Raw genomic sequence first — 20,965 nt, 5'->3', positions numbered from 1 at the left:
TTTTTTTTTTTTTTTTTTTTAATGCCTCGACCTTCCAAAGTGCTGGGATTACAGGCATGAGCCATTGCACCCAATCTCTCTTTGGTACTTTAAAACCTCCGTACTATGAAGAAGCTCAAACTGAAGGTCTGTGTGGAAAGAGAGGCCCAGCTATCCTAGATATTCCAAAAATTTCAGCTGAAGACCCTCATATGTGGGTGAGGCCGTATTAAATCACCCAACTCCAGCTGATCTGGCAGCTGACTAAGGCCAAATGTATGAGTCCAACCAAGACCAGCAGAACTCCCCTGTCAACCCACAGGAAGAGAGAAATAATAAATGGTTGTTGCTCTAAGCCACTAAGTTTTAGGGTGGTTTGTTATGTATTAGTAGACAACTGATATAGTAACCACCTATTTACAAGATACTATTCAGATTTTAAACCATAATAAGTATTTCTTGATACTCAGTTTGGAGTTTTATTTGGGGAAAATTGTATCTTCCTTTCAGAAAGAATACTATTAGTATAGACATGGGCTGTACCATCTTCCATAGGCAATTGTAGTGGGGCTTTAGATTGTTATATTGGTACTATGGGTTACTTAAATTTGAATTTATTTTATTTGCTTTAACATAAGCAAATGGGGAGTGGGGTGTTTACCAAGAGTTATTAAAGCATTTTTAGGGAGATGGGGCTTGAGGGGAGAGTTACTAAAGAAATAATTTTCCAAGATGGACTAATTGGTAGGGATTGTTTAGCTAAATTTGCACTAATGTGAAAAATAGATAAACACTCAATAAATATTAATCGTTGTTACCATTACAGAATCCTGTAATAAATCAGTGGAATTACTATAGGAATAAGGAGGATTCTGCAATGGTAACAATGGCTAATATTTATTGAATGTTTTCTTTTGTCAGAAAGCTTTACATGCTCTACAAATATTAATTCATTTATTTCTCACCAAAGCTATATGAGATGGCTACTATGATTCCCACTTTATAGTTGAAGAAACTGAGTGCAAAGAGGTTAAGCAACTTGTCGAGAGTCACAGCTGCTAAATACTAACAGCTGAACCCAGGCAAGAGTGTCCGATACTCAGTGGTTCTTAATCAGTAGTCTGTATTTTGGTTTTTTTCTAGATTACTCTGGAAAGTACACTGAGATGACTTTACCAAAGTTTGGGATATTACATTTATAGTTGGTAGTGATGCAATTACAAATTTAAGAATAAAACTCTTTGTGAGAATTATACTAATATTACTAGGGTTATCAAAGCAAACCCTGAGTGCATAATATTTCTAAAATCTAGTGTGGATACATAAAATCTATTTTATGGTACTTTATTCATTTTTGCCCTGATTAGACAAAAAGCTAAGTAGAAATAGAAATTCCAGTTTTGATCATAAAATCTTGTGTTTGAACCTTTAGAATGTCGCTATATTTCAACACTTCAAAAGTCTGATTGATTTAAGAAGACAAGGAGAACCACGTCAGATAGTGAAATATATTAATCCCAAAGAGGTAAGGACATTACTTATTGATATAGCATCCTATATTTTTCCTTAAAATGTGATTACTTTATGAATTCAGTGTGCTCATCATATTTGTTTCTTTTTAAAACTTTTTATTAAAGTATTACACATATGTTGAAAGTTCATAAAACATAAATATATAGCTCAATGAATCATCACAAAGCAAACACCTATGTAACCATCACCCAGATCAATGTTTTCATACTCCAAATCACTCCCTTCGGGTACCCTACAAATCATTGCCAACTCCCTTCTTCCAAAAGGTAACCACTATTTTATATTCTAACATAATACTTTAATTTCCTGTTTTTGAACTGTATATAAATAGAATCCTATAGTATGCTTTGGGGTATATATTTGTTCATCCAACAATACATTTATGTAGCTAAAATTCATTCATTTTTAATTAATAGGCATTATTCTCTTTTATGAATATATTGCTATTTATTCATTCTACAGTTGATTGACCTTTGTATTTTTTCTAGTTTGGGGCTATTTTAATAACTGTTTCTGGGAATTTTCATATCTCCTCATGGATAAGTGTACACATTTTTTTTTTGTTTATACTACACCTAGAAATGGAATTGCTGAGCAACAAATTATCCTTATCACAACTCTGGATAATCTGGAGATAATGCCAGATTATTTCCCAAAGCTATTGTACTAATTTATATTTGCACTAGCAATCTTTGGTATTCTTAGTGCTTTTCATTCTCACCAATACATAATATTGTCAGTTTGTAATTTGTATTTCCCTGATACTTTTGTGATGTGGAAAGTGCTTATTCAAGTCTCCTCTGTGTGTGTGTGCGTGTGTGTGTGTGTGTGTGTGTTCCCTATCCTTATGGGTTTTGGGGGTTTTTTTGTTTTATTTATTTATTTTTTTTAAGACAGGGTCTCACTCTGTCACCCAGGCTAGAGTGCAGTGGCACGATCAGGGCTCACTGCAGCCTCAACCTCCTGGACTCAAGCAATCCTCCTGCTTCAGCCCCATGAATAACTGGGACTATAGGTGCATGCCACCACGTCCAGCTAATTTTTTGTATTTTCAGTAGAGACAGGGTTTTGCCATGTTGCCCAAGCTGGTCTTGAACTCCTGGACTCAAGTGATCTGCCCACCTTGGCCTTCCAAAGTGCTGGGATTACAGGTGTAAACCACTGTACCCCTTATTGGTCTTTTAAAAATCAGTTCTTTGTATTTTTTTTAAACTACTTCTTTCTTCTCAATTTACTTTTTGTGGCAAAGTACACATAATATAAAATTTACTATCTTAACAATTTTTAAGAATACAGTTCAGGCCAGGCGCAGTGGCTCACGCCTGTAATTCCAGCACTTTGGGAGGCTGAGGCGCGTGGATCGTGAGGTCAGGAGATCGAGACCATCCTGGCTAACATGGCGAAACCCCGTCTCTACTAAAACACACACACACACACACACACACACACACACAAAATTAGCCGGGCGTGGTGGCAGGCACCTGTAGTCCCAGCTACTTGGGAGGCTGAGGCAGGAGAATGGCGTGAACATGGGAGGCGGAGCTTGCAGTGAGCAGAGATCACGCACCACTGCACTCCAGCCTGGGCAACAGAGCGAGACTCTGTCTCAAAAAAAAAAAAAAAAAAAAAAAAGAATATAGTTCAGTAGTACTAAACACATTTATAATGTGTGTAACCATCACCAACCATCACCACCACCCATCTCCATAAATCTTTTCATCTTACAAAACCAAAACTCTATCCTCATTAAACAGTAACTCCTTATTTTCCCTTCTACCTATTTCCCAGCAACTACCATTCTATCTCCTGTCCCTATGAATTTGACTAATTACCTCATAGGAGTGGAATTATACAGTACTTGTCTTTTTGTGATAGGCTTATGTCACTTAGCACAGTGTCCTCAAGATTCACCCATGTAATAGTTTATTGCAGGATTTCTTTCCTTTCTTAAGGCTGAATAATATTCCATTGTGTGTATATACTACATTGTACTTGTTCACTCGTCCACTGATGGACACTTGGGTTGCTTCCATGTTTTAGCTATTATGAATAATGCTTCTATAAATGGTTATATAAATATCTCTTTGAGACCCTTCTTTTAATTCTTTTGGGTGTATATCCAGAAGTGGAATTGCTGGATCATATGGTAATTCCATTTTTAAGTTTTTTAGGAACAACCATACTGTTTTCCTCACCATTTTGTACTCTCACCAGTAATGCACAAGGGTTATATATTCTTTATAGAAGCCCTTTGTCAGTTATCTGTTACATGCATGTAACAGATATGTTACATGCATGTTACAGTCATGTGTTACATGCATCTTTTTTTCACTCTATGGCTTGTCACTCTCTTAATGGAGTCTTTCCTTTGATTTTTTATTATAAAAAATGTCAAATATATGCAAAAGGAGAAAGAGTAAAGTCATAAGCCACCATGTACCCATCATCTAGCTTCAACAGTTAGCAAGTCATAACCAATCTTGTTTCATCTATACCTCTACCCACTTTCTACAACCTCTAGGTTATTTTGAAGCAGTGGTGTCTTTTGATGAATAAAGTTCTTAATTTTAATGTAGTTCAATTTATCAATATTTTCCTATGTGGTTGGTGCCTTTTTAATTTGTTTTTTTCTTTTTTCTTTTTCTTTTTTTGAGACAGGGTCTCGTTCTGTCTCCCAGGCTGGAGCACAGTGGTGTGATCACAGTTCACTGCAGCCTCAACCTCCTGGGCCCAAGCGATCCTCCCACCTCAGCCTCACAAGTAGCTGGAGCAACAGGCACATGCCGCCATGCCCAGCTAATTTTTTCATTTTTTGTAGAGATGGGGTCTCCCTAGGTTGCGCAGGCTGGTCTCAAACTCCTGGGCTCAAGCAATCCTTATGCCTTGGCCTCCCAATGTGCTGGGAGAACAGGCATGAGCCACTACACCAAGCTGGTGTTTTTTGTTTTGTTTTGTTTTTTGGTATTTTTGTTTGTTTGTTAATACTTTTAAGTTCTGAGATACATGTGCAGAACATGCAGGTTTATTACATAGGTATACACGTACCATGGTGATTTGCTGCACCCATCAACCTGTCATCTACATTAGGTATTTCTCCTAATGCTATCCCTCCTCTAGCCCCCCGACCCCTCTACAGACCCAAGTATGTGATGTTCCCCTCCCTGTGTCCATGTGTTCTCATTGTTCAACTCCCACTTATGAGTGAGAATGTGCGGTGTCTGGTTTTCTGTTCTTGTGTTAGTTTGCTGAGAATGATGGTTTCCAGCTTCATCCATGTCCCTGCAAAGGACATGAACACATCCTTTTTTATGGCTGCATAGTATTCCATGGTGTATATGGGGCACATTTCCTTTATCCAGTCTGTCATTGATGGGCATTTGGGTTGGTTCCAAGTCTTTGCTATTGTGAACAGTGCTCCAATAAACATACGCGTGCATGTGTCTTTATAGTAGAATGATTTATAATCCTTTGGATATTTACCCAGTAATGGAGTTGCTGGGTCAAATGGTACTTCTGGTTCTGGATCCTTGAGGAATTGTCACTGTCTTCCACAATTGGTAGAACTAATTTACACTCCCACCAACAGTGTAAAAGCTTTCCTGTTTCTCCACATCCTCTCCAGCATCTATTCTTTCCTGACTTTTTAATGATTGCCATTCTAACTGGCGTGAGATGGTATCTCATTTTGGTTTTGATTTGCATTTCTCTCATGACCAGTGATGATGAACTTTTTAAAATATGTTTGTTGATCACATAATTGTCTTCTTTTGAGAAGCATCTGTTCATATCCTTCACCCCCTTTTTGATGGGGTTGTTTTTTTCTTGTAAATTTGTTTAAGTTCCTTATAGATTCTGGATATTAGCCCTTTGTCAGATGGATAGATTGCAAAAATTTTCTCCCATTCTGTAGGTTGCCTGTTCATTCTGATGATAGTTTCTTTTGCTGTGCAGAAGCTCTTTAGTTTAATTAGATCCCATTTGTCACTTTTGGCTTTTATTGCCATTGCTTTTGGTGTTTTAATCATGAAGTCTTTGCCCATGCCTAGGTCCTGAATGGTATTGCCTAGGTTTTCTTCTAGGATTTTTATGGTTTTAGGTCTTACATTTAAGTCTTTAATCCATCTAGAGTTAATTTTTGTATAAGGTGTAAGGAAGGGGTCCAGTTTTAGTTTTCTGCATATGGCTAGCCATTTTTCCCAACACTATTTATTAAACAGGAAATCTTTTCCCCATTTCTTGTTTTTGTCAGGTTTGTGAAAGATGAGATGGTGTCAAAGATGTGCTTGTTTTTGTCAGGTTTGTCAAGGATGAGATGTGTGGTGGTATTTCTGAGGCCTCTGTTCTGTTCCATTGTTCTATATATCTGTTTTGGTACCAGTACCATGCTGTTTTGGTTACTGTGGCCTTGTAGTATAGTTTGAAGTCAGGTAGCATGATGCCTCCAACTTTGTTCTTTTGCTTAGGATTGTCTTGGCTATACGGGCTCTTTTTTGGTTCCATGTGAAATTTAAAGTAGTTTTTTCTAATTCTATGAGGAAAGTCAATGGTAGCTTGATGGGGATAGCATAGAATCTATAAATTACTTTGGGCAGTATGGCCATTTTCACAGTATTGATTCTTCCTATTCATGAGCATGGAATGTTTTTGCATTTGTTTGTGTCCTGTCTTATTTCCTTGAGCAGTGGTTTGTAGTTCTCCTTGAAGAGGTCCTTCATATCCCTTGTGAGTTGTATTCCTAGGTATTTTATTCTCTTTGTAGCAGTTGTGAATGGGAGTTAACTCATTTGGGTCTTGTTTGCCTATTATTGGTGTATAGGAATGCTTGTGATTTTTGCAGATTGATTGTGTGTCCTGAGATTTTGCTGAAGTTGCTTATCAGCTTAAGAAGATTTGGGGCTGAGACAATGGAGTTTTATAAATATACAATCATGTCATCTGCAAACAGAGACAATTTGACTTCCTCTCTTCCTATTTCAATACTCTTTATTTTTTTCTCTTGCCTGATTGCCCTGGCCAGAACTTCCAATACTATGTTGAAAAGGAGTGATGAGAGAAGGCATCCTTGTCTTATACTGGTTTTCAAAGGGAATACATCCAGCTTTTGCCCATTCAGTATGGTATTGGCTGTGGGTTTGTCATAAATAGCTCTTATTATTTTGAGATACGTTCCATGAATACCTAGTTTATTGAAAGTTTTTAGCACAAAGGAGTGTTGAATTTTATCAAAGGCCTTTTCTGCATCTATTGAGATAGTCACGTGGTTTTTGTAATTGGTTCTGTTTATGTGATGGATTACATTTATTGATTTGTGTATGTTGAACCAGCCTTGCATCCCAGGAATGAAGCCGACTTGATCGTGGTGGATACGCTTTTTGATGTGCTGCTGGATTCGGATTGCCAGTATTTTATGGAGGATTTTCACATTGATGTTCATCAGGTATATTGGCCTGAAATTTTCTTCTTTTGTTGTGTCTCTGCCAGGGTTTGGTATCAGGATGATGCTGGCCTCATAAAATGAGTTAGGGAGTAATCCCTCTTTTTCTATTGATTGGAATAGTTTCAGAAGGAATGGCACCAGCTCCTTTTTGTACCTCTGGTAGAATTCAGCCGTGAATCCGTCTGGTCCTGGGATTTTTTTGGTTGGTAGCCTATTAATTACTGCCTCAATTTCAGAACTTGTTATTGGTCTATCAGGGATTCGACTTCTTCCTGGTTTAGTCTTGGGAGGATGTATGTGTCCAGGAATTTATCCATTTCTTCTAGATTTTCTAGTTTATTTGCATAGAGGTGTATATAGTATTCTCTGATGATAGTTTGTATTTCTCTGGGATCAGTGGTGATATCATCTTTATCATTTTTTATTGTATCTATTTGATTCTTCTCTCTTCTTTGTTAGTCTGGCTAGTGGTCTATTTTGTTAATCTTTTCCAAAAAACAGCTCCTGGATTCACTGATTTTTTGCAGGTTTTTTTGTGTCTTATCTCCTTCAGTTCTGCTCTGATCGTAGATATTTCTTGTCTTCTGCTAGCTTTTGAATGTGTTTGCTCTTGCTTCTCTAGTTCTTTTAATTGTGATGTTAGGGTGTCAATTTTAGATCTTTCCTGCTTTCTCCTATGGCCATTTAGTGCTATAAATTTCCCTCTAAACAGTGCTTTAGCTGTTTCCTGGGAATTCTGGTATGTTGTGTCTTTGTTCTCATTGGTTTCAAATAACTTATTTATTTCTGCCTTCATTTCATTATTTATCCAGTAGTCATTCAGGAGCAGGTTGTTAAGGTTCCATGTAGTTGTGCAGTTTTGAGTGAGTTTTAAAATCCTGAGTTCTAATTTGATTGCACTGTGGTTTGAGAGACTGGTAGGATTTCCATTCTTTTGCATTTGCTGAGGAGCGTTTACTTCCAATTATGTGGTCAATTTAGAATAAGTGCGATGTGATGCTGAGAAGAATGTATCTTTTGTTGCTTTGGGGTGGAGAGTTCTGTAGATGTCTATTAGGTCCGCTTGGTCTAGAGCTGAGTTCAAGTCCTGAATATCCTTGTTAATTTTCTGTCTCGTTGATCTGTCTAATGTTGACAGCGGGGTGTTAAAGTCTCCCATTATTATTGTGTGGGAGTCTAAGTCTCTTTGTAGGTCTCTAAGAACTTGCTTTATGAATCTGAGCGCTCCTGTATTGGGAGAGTGTTTTCCAACTTGGTTCCATTCTCCCCATCACTTTCAGGTATATCAATCAAATGTAGGTTTGGTCTTTTCACATAGTCCCATATTTCTTGGAGGCTTTGTTCACTCCTTTTCATTCTTTTTTCTCTAATCTTGTCTTCATGCTTTATTTCATGAAGTTGATCTTCAATCTCTGATGTCCTTTCTTCCGCTTGATCGATTCGGCTATTGATACTTGTGTATGCTTCACAAAGTTCTTGTGCTGTGTTTTTCAGCTCCATCAGGTCATTTATATTCTTCTCTAAACTGGTTATCCTAGATAGCAATTCCTCTAACCTCTTTTCAAGGTTCTTAGCTTCCTTGCATGGGCTAGAACATGCTCCTTTAGCTCAGAGGAGTTTGTTATCCATCTTCTAAAGCCTACTTCTGTCAATTTATCTAACTCATTCTCCGTCCAGTTTTGTTCCCTTGCTGACGAGGAGTTGTGATACTTTGAAGGAGAAGAGGTGTTCTGGTTTTTTGGAATTTTCTGCCTTTTAGTGCCTGTTTTTCCTCATCTTTGTGGTTTTCTCTACCTTTGGTCTTTGATGTTGGTGACCTTCAAATGGGGTTTCTGTGTGGATGTCCTTTTTGTTGCTGTTGATGCTATTCCTTTCTGTTTGTTAGTTTTCCTTCTAACAGGCCCCTCTGCTGCACATCTGCTGGAGTCTGTTGGAGTTCCACTCCAGACCCTGTTTGCCTGGGTATCACCAGTGGAGGCTGCAGAACAGCAAAGATTGCTGCCTGTTCCTTCCTCTGGAAGCTTTGTCCCAGAGGGGCACCCGCCAGATGCCAGCCAGAGCTCTCCTGTATGAGGTGTCTGTCAACCCCTGCTGGGAGATGTCTCCCAGTCAGGAGGCATGGGAGTCAGGGACCCACTTGAGGAGGGAATCTGTCCCTTAGCAGAGCTCGAGCACTATGCCGGGAGATATGCTGCTCTTTTCAGAGCTGGCAGGCAGGAACGTTTAAGTCTGCTGAAGCTACACCCACAGCCACCCCTTCCCCCAGGTGCTCTGTGAGGGGAAAACAGCCTACTCTAGCCTCAGTAATTGCAGATGCCCCTCCCCACACCAAACTCCAGCGTCCCAGGTCGATTTCAGACTGTTGTGCTGGCAGCAAAAATTTCAAGCTGGTGGATCTTAGCTTGCTGGGCTCCATGGGGGTGGGATCCGCTGAGCTAGACCACTTGGCTCCCTGGCTTCAGCCCCCTTTCTAGGGGAGTGAATGGGTCTGTCTGGCTGGCGTTCCAGGTGCCACTGGGGTATGAGAAAAAAATTGCAGCTAGCTTGATGTCTGCCCAAAGGGCTGCTCAATTTTGTGCTTGAAACCCAGGGCCTTGTTGGCATAGGCACCCTAGGGAATCTCCTGTTGTGCAGGTTGGGAAGATCATGCGAAAAGCATAGTATCTGGCCAGAATGCACAGCTGGTGCTTTTTATAACCTTTTCCAACTCCAAGGTTATAAAAATATTCTCTTATATTATACAAGATTTATTGATTTGCCTTTTATACTTAGATCTACAGTCCACCTGGGATTGACCTCTGTGTATGGTGTGAGGTACAGGTCAGCATTTTATTTTTTTTTGAGACAGAGTCTTGCTGTGTCGCCCAGGCTGGAGTCCCGTGGTGCGATCTTGGCTCACTGCAACCTCCGCCTCCCAAGTTCAAGTGATTCTCCTGCCTCAGCCTCTTGAGTAGCTGGGACTATAGTTGCCCGCCACCATGCCCTGCTAATTTTTGTATTTTTAGTAGAGACGGGGTTTCACCATGTTAACCAGGATGGTCTCCATCTCCTGACCTCGTGATCCGCCCACCTTGGCCTCCCAAAGTGCTGGGATTACAGTTGTGAGCCACCATGCCAAGCCCAGGTCAACATTCTTATTCTTCCATACAGATATCCAAGTGATTAAACACTATTGAAAATACTGTCCTGTCCCTACTGCTCTGCGGTGCCACCTTTAAAATAATTAAATCAGGTGGCCATTTATGTATTGGTCTGTTCCATTGGTCTATTTTTCTACTGTTGTTGTAACTATTACAGCTTTATAACAATCCTATTAAATGGTAGAGAAGACCTCCAATCTTACAATTTTTTTTCAAGAAAACACTCCAGGCTATTCTTGAATGCTTTTTGTTTCCACATAAATGTTTGAATTAGCTTTTCAATTTCCACACCAAAATAAATCTGTTGGGGAAGTGAAAATTGTAGAGTAAGGAGTTCTAAGAATAAGTGTTGGCCAGGTGCAGTGGCTCACGCCTGTAATCCCAGCACTTTGGGAGGCTGAGTCGGGTGGATCATGAGGTCAGGAGTTCAAGACCAGCCTGGCCAACATAGTGAAACCCCGTCTCTACTAAAAACACAAAAATTAGCCAGGCATGGTGGCATGCGCCTGTAGTCCCAGCTACTCGGGAGGTTGAGGCAGGAGAATCGCTTGGACCAGGGAGGCAGAGGTTGCAGTGAGCCGAAATTGTGCCACTGCACACCAACCCGGGTGACAGTATGAGACTTCATCTCAAAAAAAAAGAATAACTGTCAGAATTAGCTTTATTGGAACTCTGGAATCTAATTAAAAACTTAGAGCAACCAGGGGAATGCTTTTAATGGAGAAAAAGGCTACTAAACTTTAAGAAAGCAGGGTGGTGTTTTTGCCTACCTATCAAACATCCCTTGTTGTTCAGCTTGACAGCAGCCGTGGAAACAAAGGCCCCTATTCCTGGTGTGGCCTTTTGGGGCCAGAGTGTAAAATATAGAACTTGTTCTCAAAAATTGTGCTTATGTTTGTGTGTGTGTGTTTGTTTTTGTTTTTGAGATGGAGTCTTGCTCTGTCACCCAGACTAGAGTGCAGTGGCGCGATCTCAGCTCACTGCAACCTTCGCCTCCCAGATTCAAGTGATTCTCCTGCCTCCGCCTCCCAAGTAGTTGGGATTACAGGCGCCACCACCAAGCCTAGCTATTTTTTTTTTGTATTTTTAGTAGAGACAGGGTTTCACCATGTTGGTCAGGCTGGTCTCAAACTCCTGACCTCAAGTGATCCGCTCGCCTCAGCCTCCCAAAGTTCTGGGATTACAGGCGTAAGCTATCGCACCTGGCCTGGTTGTGTATTTTGATCTGTCTGGCAGTTACCCGAGGAACCTGCACAGAGGCTTCCCTTTATTTCACACCTCTCCATGCCATCACAGGGATGGGCCAGCTTACAGGATTTAAAATCATATACAACCTGCAGCCACCTCAGGCAATAGACGGCAGACAAGGCAAGAACAGGCAAACCTAAAAATCTAGGTAGAATGAAGCTGAGGAGAAAGATACATGGAAATGTCTGAACAAATAGAGATTATCAAAAAAGAGAAAGACGACTAGTGCTTGCCAGGTGTTGGGGGCTAGGGTGAAGGAAGTGACTGCTTGACAGATATGGGGTTTCCTTTTGGAGTGGTGAAAATATTGTGGAAGTAGTGGCTGTACAATATGAAAGTACTAAATGTCACTAATGGTTAATTTATGTTGTGTGGATTTTTACCAAAATAAAACATATTTTTAAAGTCTATTGGAATTTTGGCTGGGTGCGGTGGCTCACTCCTGTAATCCCAGCACTTTGGGAGGCTGAGGCAGGAGGATCACTTGAGCTCAGGAGTTTGACACCAGCCAGGGCAACATAGTGAGACCCCATCTCTACAAAATAAAAATAAAAAATTAAAAGTCTATTGGAATATTGATCGGGATTGTATTGAATATTTAGCTCAATTTGAGGAAAACTGGTATCATGACAATACTGAGAGCTCTAATTCATGAACATTTGTGGGAAATAAGGGATATGCTGCTTAGATCCCTCTTTAAGAAGGATTTACTACCCAATCTCAGGGACTGCAGTCCACAGACAGCCTCCAGCTGTGAGGATCTTCAGTTTCTACCCTAACTGCAAAGAACTGCCTGATGCTAGGTCAACCCTTTCCAGGGAATCCCATGTCCAGTGACTGAGCAGAATGTGGTGGGTGAGGAGATGGGTCTAGAAGCCATTGTGATGTGCATCAACTCTTTTGGCAGTATTCACTTTAGAGGTCCCAGCAGAATTGGCCCAGGCTTTGTGTGGCTTACATTGCAGTTCCAACTCTTCTACTGCCCAGTTCTTCTTCCCTCCCCTTTCTTCCATAGGTATTGAGCCCTAATAAACCTGTGGCACTCAAACTTCATATAAGCATCTTCTTTTGGAAAACCTAATTTGAAATATTATTTAGTTCTTCTAAATTTTCTCTCAACAAATGCTTTATAGTTTTCTTTAGAGAGGTCTTGCATATCTTTTGCTAGATTTATAACTTGCTTTTTAATGCTCCTATAAATGGTAATTACAAAATTTTTATTTTCTTATTTTTGATGCTGTTATGTAGAAAGACAATCAATTTTTGCACATTAGCTTTGTTCCCAACAACTTTGCAATCCTCATTTATGAGTTCTAATAATGTGTACATTGATTATTTTGGATTTTCAATTAAACAATCATGTCATCCTCAATGAGTTTTGTTTTTGCCTTTTCAAACATGATACATTTTATTTCTTTTTCTTGCCATTATACACTGGCTAGAGCCTTCAGTAATGGTGAATAGAAGTGATAACCACTGTCTTATTCTGGATTTCAGAGGGAAAGGATCAATATTTCATCATTAAGTATGAGGTATGCTATTTTTGTTTGTTTGTTTGTTATAGAATCCTTTTATCTGATTAAGGAAGTTTCCTTCTATTCCTGTTGAACTAAAAGAGTTTTTTGATTTTGTTTTTAGAGTCCAGGTCTCATAGCTCACTACAGCCTCAACCTCCTGGGCTCAAGTGATCCTTCCACCTCAGCCTCCCAAGTAGCTGGGACCACAGGTGTGGGCCACCATGCCCAGCTAATTTTTTAAAACTTTTTTTGTAGAGACAGAGTCTTCCTATGTTTTCCAGACTGGTCTCAAACTCTTGTCCTCAAGCAATCCTCCTGCCTTGGCCTTTGAAAGTGCTAGGATTACAGACATGAGCCACTGTGCCCAGACAAGAGTTTTTTAGAAATCCAAGAACAGATGCTAAATTTTATGAGACCTTTTTTGCTTTAATTGAGATACTATTTTTCTTTTGTTCTCATTTTTTGTTTGAATGTTAAATCGTCTTAGCATTCCTAGAATAGGTACATTTTGGTTATGATTATCTTATCCCTTTAAAATATCACTGAATTTAGTTTGCTAATATTTGGTATAAATATTTGCACCTGTGTTCCTGCAGAACGTCTAATTTACTGTCTCTGTCAGATTTTGGTATCACATTTAGCTGGCCTCCTAAAACAAATTGGGAAATGTTTCTACTCTGTTGATTTTCTGAATTTCTTTTTCACATTGAGTGTTATTTCATCCTTAAATGTACTTTGTAAGGATTTACTAATAAAGCCATCTGTGCCAGAAGTTTTTTCCATGAAAAGATTTTAAATTACATTAAATTTAGAATTATAGTTCTATTTCTATTTTGTATTTCTTCTTGTGCTAGCTTTGATAAGTTGTATTTTTCTAATTTAAAGTTTTCATCTAAATTTTCAAATTTATTAGCTTAAAATTATTCATAATACTTTTTATGATCTTTCTAATGCCTTAGAATCTGTAATAGTTATCTTTATTTTATTCCTGGTATTGGTTATTTGCCTCTCCTCTTTTTTTTCTTGAGCAGTCTCTTTGGAGTTTATTACCTTTATTAGTCTTTTCCAAAAACAATTTTTAGCTTTGTTGTTTCTTTGTATTGTTCATTTGTGTCCTACCTCATCATTTTTTGCTGTTTATTATTTCCTTCTTTATATTTTCTTTGAATCCTGTTTGCTGTTATTTTTCTAACTTTTTGAAATGGATGCTGAATTTATTGATTTGTAGCCTTTTCTGGTATATGTATTTAAGGACATAAATTTTTATCTAAGAATGGTCTTAGCTGCAGCTTACAAGTTTTGATATGTCATATTTTCATATCAAATTCAATTCAAAATATTTTAAAATTTCTACTTTATTTCAGTTATTTAGAATTGTACTTTTAAATTCCTGGACATTTGGAAATTAGCCAGTTATCTTTTTGTTCTCAGCCCTTATTTTGATTGTGCTGTACTTTCAATCCTCTGTTGTCTATTTTTTGTTTTGTTTTGTTTTGTTTTTGTTTGGTTTGTTTTTTTTATTTTTTTTCTTTTATTATTATTATTATTATTATTATTATTATACTTTAGGTTTTATGGTACATGTGCGCAATGTGCAGGTAAGTTACATATGTATACATGTGCCATGCTGGTGCGCTGCACCCACCAACTCGTCATCTAGCATTAGGTATATCTCTCAATGCTATCCCTCCCCCCTCCCCCCACCCCACAACAGTCCCCAGAGTGTGATGTTCCCCTTCCTGTGTCCATGTGTTCTCATTGTTCAATTCCCACCTATGAGTGAGAATATGCGGTGTTTGGTTTTTTGTTCTTGCGATAGTTTACTGAGAATGATGATTTCCAATTTCATCCATGTCCCTACAAAGGACGTGAACTCATCATTTTTTATGGCTGCATAGTATTCCATGGTGTATATGTGCCACATTTTCTTAATCCAGTCTATCATTGTTGGACATTTGGGTTGGTTCCAAGTCTTTGCTATTGTGAATAATGCCGCAATAAACATACGTGTGCATGTGTCTTTATAGCAGCATGATTTATAGTCCTTTGGGTATATACCCAGTAATGGGATGGCTGGGTCGAATGGAATTTCTAGTTCTAGATCCCTGAGGAATCGCCACACTGACCTCCACAAGGGTTGAACTAGTTTACAGTCCCACCAACAGTGTAAAAGTGTTCCTATTTCTCCACATCCTCTCCAGCACCTGTTGTTTCCTGACTTTTTAATGATTGCCATTCTAACTGGTGTGAGATGGTATCTCATTGTGGTTTTGATTTGCATTTCTCTGATGGCCAGTGATGGTGAGCATTTTTTCATGTGTTTTTTGGCTGCATAAATGTCTTCTTTTGAGAAGTGTCTGTTCATGTCCTTCGCCCACTTTTTGATGGGGTTGTTTGTTTTTTTCTTGTAAATTTGTTGGAGTTCATTGTAGATTCTGGATATTAGCCCTTTGTCAGATGAGTAGGTTGCGAAAATTTTCTCCCATTTTGTAGGTTGCCTGTTCACTCTGATGGTAGTTTCTTTTGCTGTGCAGAAGCTCTTGAGTTTAATTAGATACCATTTGTCAATTTTGGCTTTTGTTGCCATTGCTTTTGGTGTTTTAGACATGAAGTCCTTGCCCATGCCTATGTCCTGAATGGTAATGCCTAGGTTTTCTTCTAGGGTTTTTATGGTTTTAGGTCTAACATTTAAGTCTTTAATCCATCTTGAATTGATTTTTGTATAAGGTGTAAGGAAGGGATCCAGTTTCAGCTTTCTACATATGGCTAGCCAGTTTTCCCAGCACCATTTATTAAATAGGGAATCCTTTCCCCATTTCTTGTTTTTCTCAGGTTTGTCAAAGATCAGATACTTGTAGATATGTGGCATTATTTCTGACGGCTCTGTTCTGTTCCATTGATCTATATCTCTGTTTTGGTACCAGTACCATGCTGTTTTGGTTACTGTAGCCTTGTAGTATAGTTTGAAGTCAGGTAGTGTGATGCCTCCAGCTTTGTTCTTTTGGCTTAGGATTGACTTGGCGATGCGGGCTCTTTTTTGGTTCCATATGAACTTTAAAGTAGTTTTTTCCAATTCTGTGAAGAAAGTCATTGGTAGCTTGATGGGGATGGCATTGAATCTGTAAATTACCTTGGGAAGGATGGCCATTTTCATGATATTGATTCTTCCTACCCATGAGCATGGAATGTTCTTCCATTTGTTTGTATCCTCTTTTATTTCCTTGAGCAGTGGTTTGTAGTTCTCCTTGAAGAGGTCTTTCACATCCCTTGTAAGTTGGATTCCTAGGTATTTTATTCTCTTTGAAGCAATTGTGAATGGGAGTTCACTCATGATTTGGCTCTCTGTTTGTCTGTTATTGATGTATAAGAATGCTTGTGATTTTTGCACATTGATTTTATATCCTGAGACTTTGCTGAAGTTGCTTATCAGCTTAAGGAGATTTTGGGCTGAGACAATGGGGTTTTCTAGATATACTATCATGTCATCTGCAAACAGGGACAATTTGACTTCCTCTTTTCCTAATTGAATACCCTTGATTTCCTTCTCCTGCCTAATTGCCCTGGCCAGAACTTCCAACACTATGTTGAATAGAAGTGGTGAGAGAGGGCATCCCTGTCTTGTGCCAGTTTTCAAAGGGAATGCTTCCAGTTTTTGCCCATTCAGTATGATATTGGCTGTGGGTTTGTCATAAATAGCTCTTATTATTTTGAGATATGTCCCATCAATTCCTAATTTATTGAGAGTTTTTAGCATGAAGGGTTGTTGAATTTTGTCAAAGGCCTTTTCTGCATCTATTGAGATAATCATGTGGTTTTTGTCTTTGGTTCTGTTTATATGCTGGATTACATTTATTGATTTGCGTATATTGAACCAGCCTTGCATCCCAGGGATGAAGCCCACTTGATCATGGTGGATAAGCTTTTTGATGTGCTGCTGGATTCTGTTTGCCAGTATTTTATTGAGGATTTTTGCATCAATGTTCATCAAGGATATTGGTCTAAAATTCTCTTTTTTTGTTGTGTCTCTGCCAGGCTTTGGTATCAGGATGATGCTGGCCTCATAAAATGAGTTAGGGAGGATTCCCTCTTTTTCTATTGATTGGAATAGTTTGAGAAGGAATGGTACCAGCTCCTCCTTGTACCTCTGGTAGAATTCGGCTGTGAATCCATCTGGACCTGGACTTTTTTTGGTTGGTAAGCTATTGATTATTGCCACAATTTCAGCTCCTGTTATTGGTCTATTCAGAGATTCAACTTCTTCCTGGTTTAGTCTTGGGAGGGTGTATGTGTTGAGGAATTTATCCATTTCTTCTAGATTTTCTAGTTTATTTGCATAGAGGTGTTTGTAATATTCTCTGATGGTAGTTTGTATTTCTGTGGGATCGGTGGTGATATCCCCTTTATCATTTTTTATTGCATCTATTTGATTCTTCTCTCTTTTTTTCTTTATTAATCTTGCTAGCGGTCTATCAATTTTGTTGATCCTTTCAAAAAACCAGCTCCTGGATTCATTAATTTTTTGAAGGGTTTTTTGTGTCTCTATTTCCTTCAGTTCTGCTCTGATTTTAGTTATTTCTTGCCTTCTGCTAGCTTTTGAATGTGTTTGCTCTTGCTTTTCTAGTTCTTTTAATTGTGATGTTAGGGTGTCAATTTTGGATCTTTCCTGCTTTCTCTTGTGGGCATTTAGTGCTATAAATTTCCCTCTACACACTGCTTTGAATGCATCCCAGAGATTCTGGTATGTTGTGTCTTGGTTCTCGTTGGTTTCAAAGAACATCTTTATTTCTGCCTTCATTTCGTTATGTACCCAGTAGTCATTCAGGAGCAGGTTGTTCAGTTTCCACGTAGTTGAGCGGTTTTGAGTGAGATTCTTAATCCTGAGTTCTAGCTTGATTGCACTGTGATCTGAGAGACAGTTTGTTACAATTTCTGTTCTTTTACATTTATTGAGGAGAGCTTTACTTCCAAGTATATGGTCAATTTTGGAATAGGTGTGGTGTGGTGCTGAAAAAAATGTATATTCTGTTGATTTGTGGTGGAGAGTTCTGTAGATGTCTATTAGGTCCGCTTAGTGCAGAGCTGAGTTCAATTCCTGGGTATCCTTGTTAACTTTCTGTCTCGTTGATCTGTCTAATGTTGATAGTGGGGTGTTAAAGTCTCCCATTATTAATGTGTGGGAGTCTAAGTCTCTTTGTAGGTCACTCAGGACTTGCTTTATGAATCTGGGTGCTCCTGTATTGGGTGCATATATATTTAGGATAGTTAGCTCTTCTTGTTGAATTAATCCCTTTACCATTATGTAATGGCCTTCTTTGTCTCTTTTGATCTTTGTTGGTTTAAAGTCTGTTTTATCAGAGACTAGGATTGCAACCCCTGCCTTTTTTTGTTTTCCATTTGCTTGGTAGATCTTCCTCCATCCTTTTATTTTGAGCCTATGTGTGTCTCTGCACGTGAGATGGGTTTCCTGAATACAGCACACTGATGGGTCTTGAGTCTTTATCCAGTTTGCCAGTCTGTGTCTTTTAATTGGAGCATTTAGTCCATTTACATTTAAAGTTAATATTGTTATGTGTGAATTTGATCCTGTCATTATGATGTTAGCTGGATATTTTGCTCGTTAGTTGATGCAGTCTCTTCCTAGTCTCGATGTTCTTTACATTTCGGTATGATTTTGCAGTGGCTGGTACCGGTTGTGCCTTTCCATGTTTAGCGCTTCCTTCAGGAGCTCTTTTAGGGCAGGCCTGGTGGTGACAAAATCTCTCAGCATTTGCTTGTCTGTAAAGTATTTTATTTCTCCTTCACTTATGAAGCTTAGTTTGGCAGGATATGAAATTCTGGGTTGAAAATTCTTTTCTTTAAGAATGTTGAATATTGGCCCCCACTCTCTTCTGGCTTGTAGGGTTTCTGCCGAGAGATCCGCTGTTAGTCTGATGGGCTTCCCTTTGATGGTAACCCGACCTTTCTCTCTGGCTGCCCTTAACATTTTTTCCTTCATTTCAACTTTGGTGAATCTGACAATTATGTGTCTTGGAGTTGCTCTTCTCGAGGAGTATCTTTGTGGCGTTCTCTGTATTTCCTGAATCTGAATGTTGGCCTGCCTTGCTAGATTGGGGAAGTTCTCCTGGATAATATCCTGCAGAGTGTTTTCCAACTTGTTTCCATTCTCCCCGTCACTTTCAGGTACACCAATCAGACGTAGATTTGGTCTTTTCACATAGTCCCACATTTCTTGGAGGCTTTGCTCGTTTCTTTTTATTCTTTTTTCTCTAAACTTCCCTTCTCGCTTCATTTCATTCATTTCATCTTCCAGGGCTGATACCCTTTCTTCCATTTGATCGCATCGGTTCCTGAGGCTTCTGCATTCTTCACGTAGTTCTCGAGCCTTGGTTTTCAGCTCCATCAGCTCCTTTAAGCACTTCTCTGTATTGGTTATTCTAGTTATACATTCTTCTAAATTTTTTTCAAAGTTTTCAACTTCTTTGCCTTTGGTTTGAATATCCTCCCGTAGCTCGGAGTAATTTGATCGTCTGAAGCCTTCTTCTCTCAGCTCGTCAAAGTCATTCTCCGTCCAGCTTTGTTCCGTTGCTGGTGAGGAACTGCGTTCCTTTGGAGGAGGAGAGGTACTCTGGTTTTTAGAGTTTCCAGTTTTTCTGCTCTGTTTTTTCCCCATCTTTGTGGTTTTATCTACTTTTGGTCTTTGATGATGGTGATGTACAGATGGGTTTTTGGTGTGGATGTCCTTTCTGTTAGTTTTCCTTCTAACAGACAGAACCCTCAGCTGCAGGTCTGTTGGAGTACCTGGCCGGCCGTGTGAGGTGTCAGTCTGCCCCTGCTGGGGGGTGCCTCCCAGTTAGGCTGCTCGGGGGTCAGGGGTCAGGGACCCACTTGAGGAGGCAGTCAGCCTGTTCTCAGATCTCCAGCTGCGTGCTGGGAGAACCACTGCTCTCCTCACAGCTGTCAGACAGGGACATTTAAGTCTGCAGAGGTTACTGCTGTCTTTTTGTTTGTCTGTGCCCTGCCCCCAGAGGTGGAGCCTACAGAGGCAGGCAGGCCTCCTTGAGCTGTGGTGGGCTCCACCCAGTTCAAGCTTCCAGGCTGCTTTGTTTACCTAAGCGAGCCTGGGCAATGGCGGGCGCCCCTCCCCCAGCCTCGCTGCCGACTTGCTGTTTGATCTCAGACTGCTGTGCTAGCAATCAGCGAGACTCCGTGGGTGTAGGACCCTCTGAGCCAGGTGCGGGCTATACTCTCCTGGGGCACCGTTTCCTAAGCCCGTTGGAAAAGCACAGTATTCGGGTGGGAGTGGCCCGATTTTCTAGGTGCCATCTGTCACCCCTGGAAGGGGAACTCCCTGACCCCTTGTGCTTCCTGAGTGAGGCAATGCCTCGCCCCTGCTTCGGCTGGCGCACGGTGCGCTCACCCACTGACCTGCGCCCACTGTCTGGCACTCCCTAGTGAGATGAACACGGTACCTCAGATGGAAATGCAGAAGTCACCCGTCTTCTGCGTCGCTCGCGCTGGGAGCTGTATACCGGAGCTGTTCCTATTCGGCCATCTTGGCTCCTCCTCCCCTGTTGTCTATTTTTTATAAATTTTTATCTGTACTTGAAAAGAGTATATATTTTTTAGTTATTGAGCATAGTATTGCATAGATGTCAATTAGGTCAAATTTTTCAGTTATGTTGATCAGATTTTCTATAGCCTTACTGAATATTTTTGTCTAGTTATACTATCAGTTACTGAGAGATATGTATTAAAAGCTTCCACTATGACTGAAGATTTGTCTATTTTTCTGGTGGTTTGTATATATCTGAGACCATGTTATTAAGTGAATACTTAAGATTATTGTATCTTTCTTGAATTGAACCTTTTATCATTATAAAGTGTATCCCTTAAGGTCTCAAATTTCTGGTATTAATACAACCACACCAACTGTCTCTCTTTTTTTTTTTTTTTAACAAATCAGAAAGTTTTATTGTCAGTAATATTGTGTTTCCTTTTTTTATTATCATACTTTAAGTTTTGAGATACATGTGCAGAATGTGCAGGTTTGTTACATAGGTATACACTTGCCATGGTGGTTTGCTGCACTCATCAACCCGTCATCTACATTA

The 20,965-nt window shown here is 39.5% G+C and overlaps 1 protein-coding gene across 16 annotated transcripts in view; it reads left to right on the top strand.

Annotated features, from left to right (window-relative positions):
* The window catches only part of C9H11orf65 (chromosome 9 C11orf65 homolog), a 162,788-nt gene that overhangs the window by 33,610 nt on the left and 108,213 nt on the right, over positions 1 to 20,965 (top strand). For all 16 annotated transcript variants that reach the window (XM_054525006.1, XM_054525005.1, XM_054525011.2 and 13 more), the window contains exon 3: positions 1,412 to 1,504. In XM_054525006.1, the coding sequence (XP_054380981.1) occupies positions 1,412 to 1,504 (93 nt within the window). The remainder of the gene's footprint in view (positions 1 to 1,411; positions 1,505 to 20,965) is intronic.

This window comes from Pongo abelii, chromosome 9 (genome assembly GCF_028885655.2).
Source record: "Pongo abelii isolate AG06213 chromosome 9, NHGRI_mPonAbe1-v2.0_pri, whole genome shotgun sequence".
Classification (NCBI taxonomy): domain Eukaryota; kingdom Metazoa; phylum Chordata; class Mammalia; order Primates; family Hominidae; genus Pongo; species Pongo abelii.
Note: the sequence above shows the minus strand (reverse complement) of the source record. Positions and strands in the feature narration are given on the sequence as shown.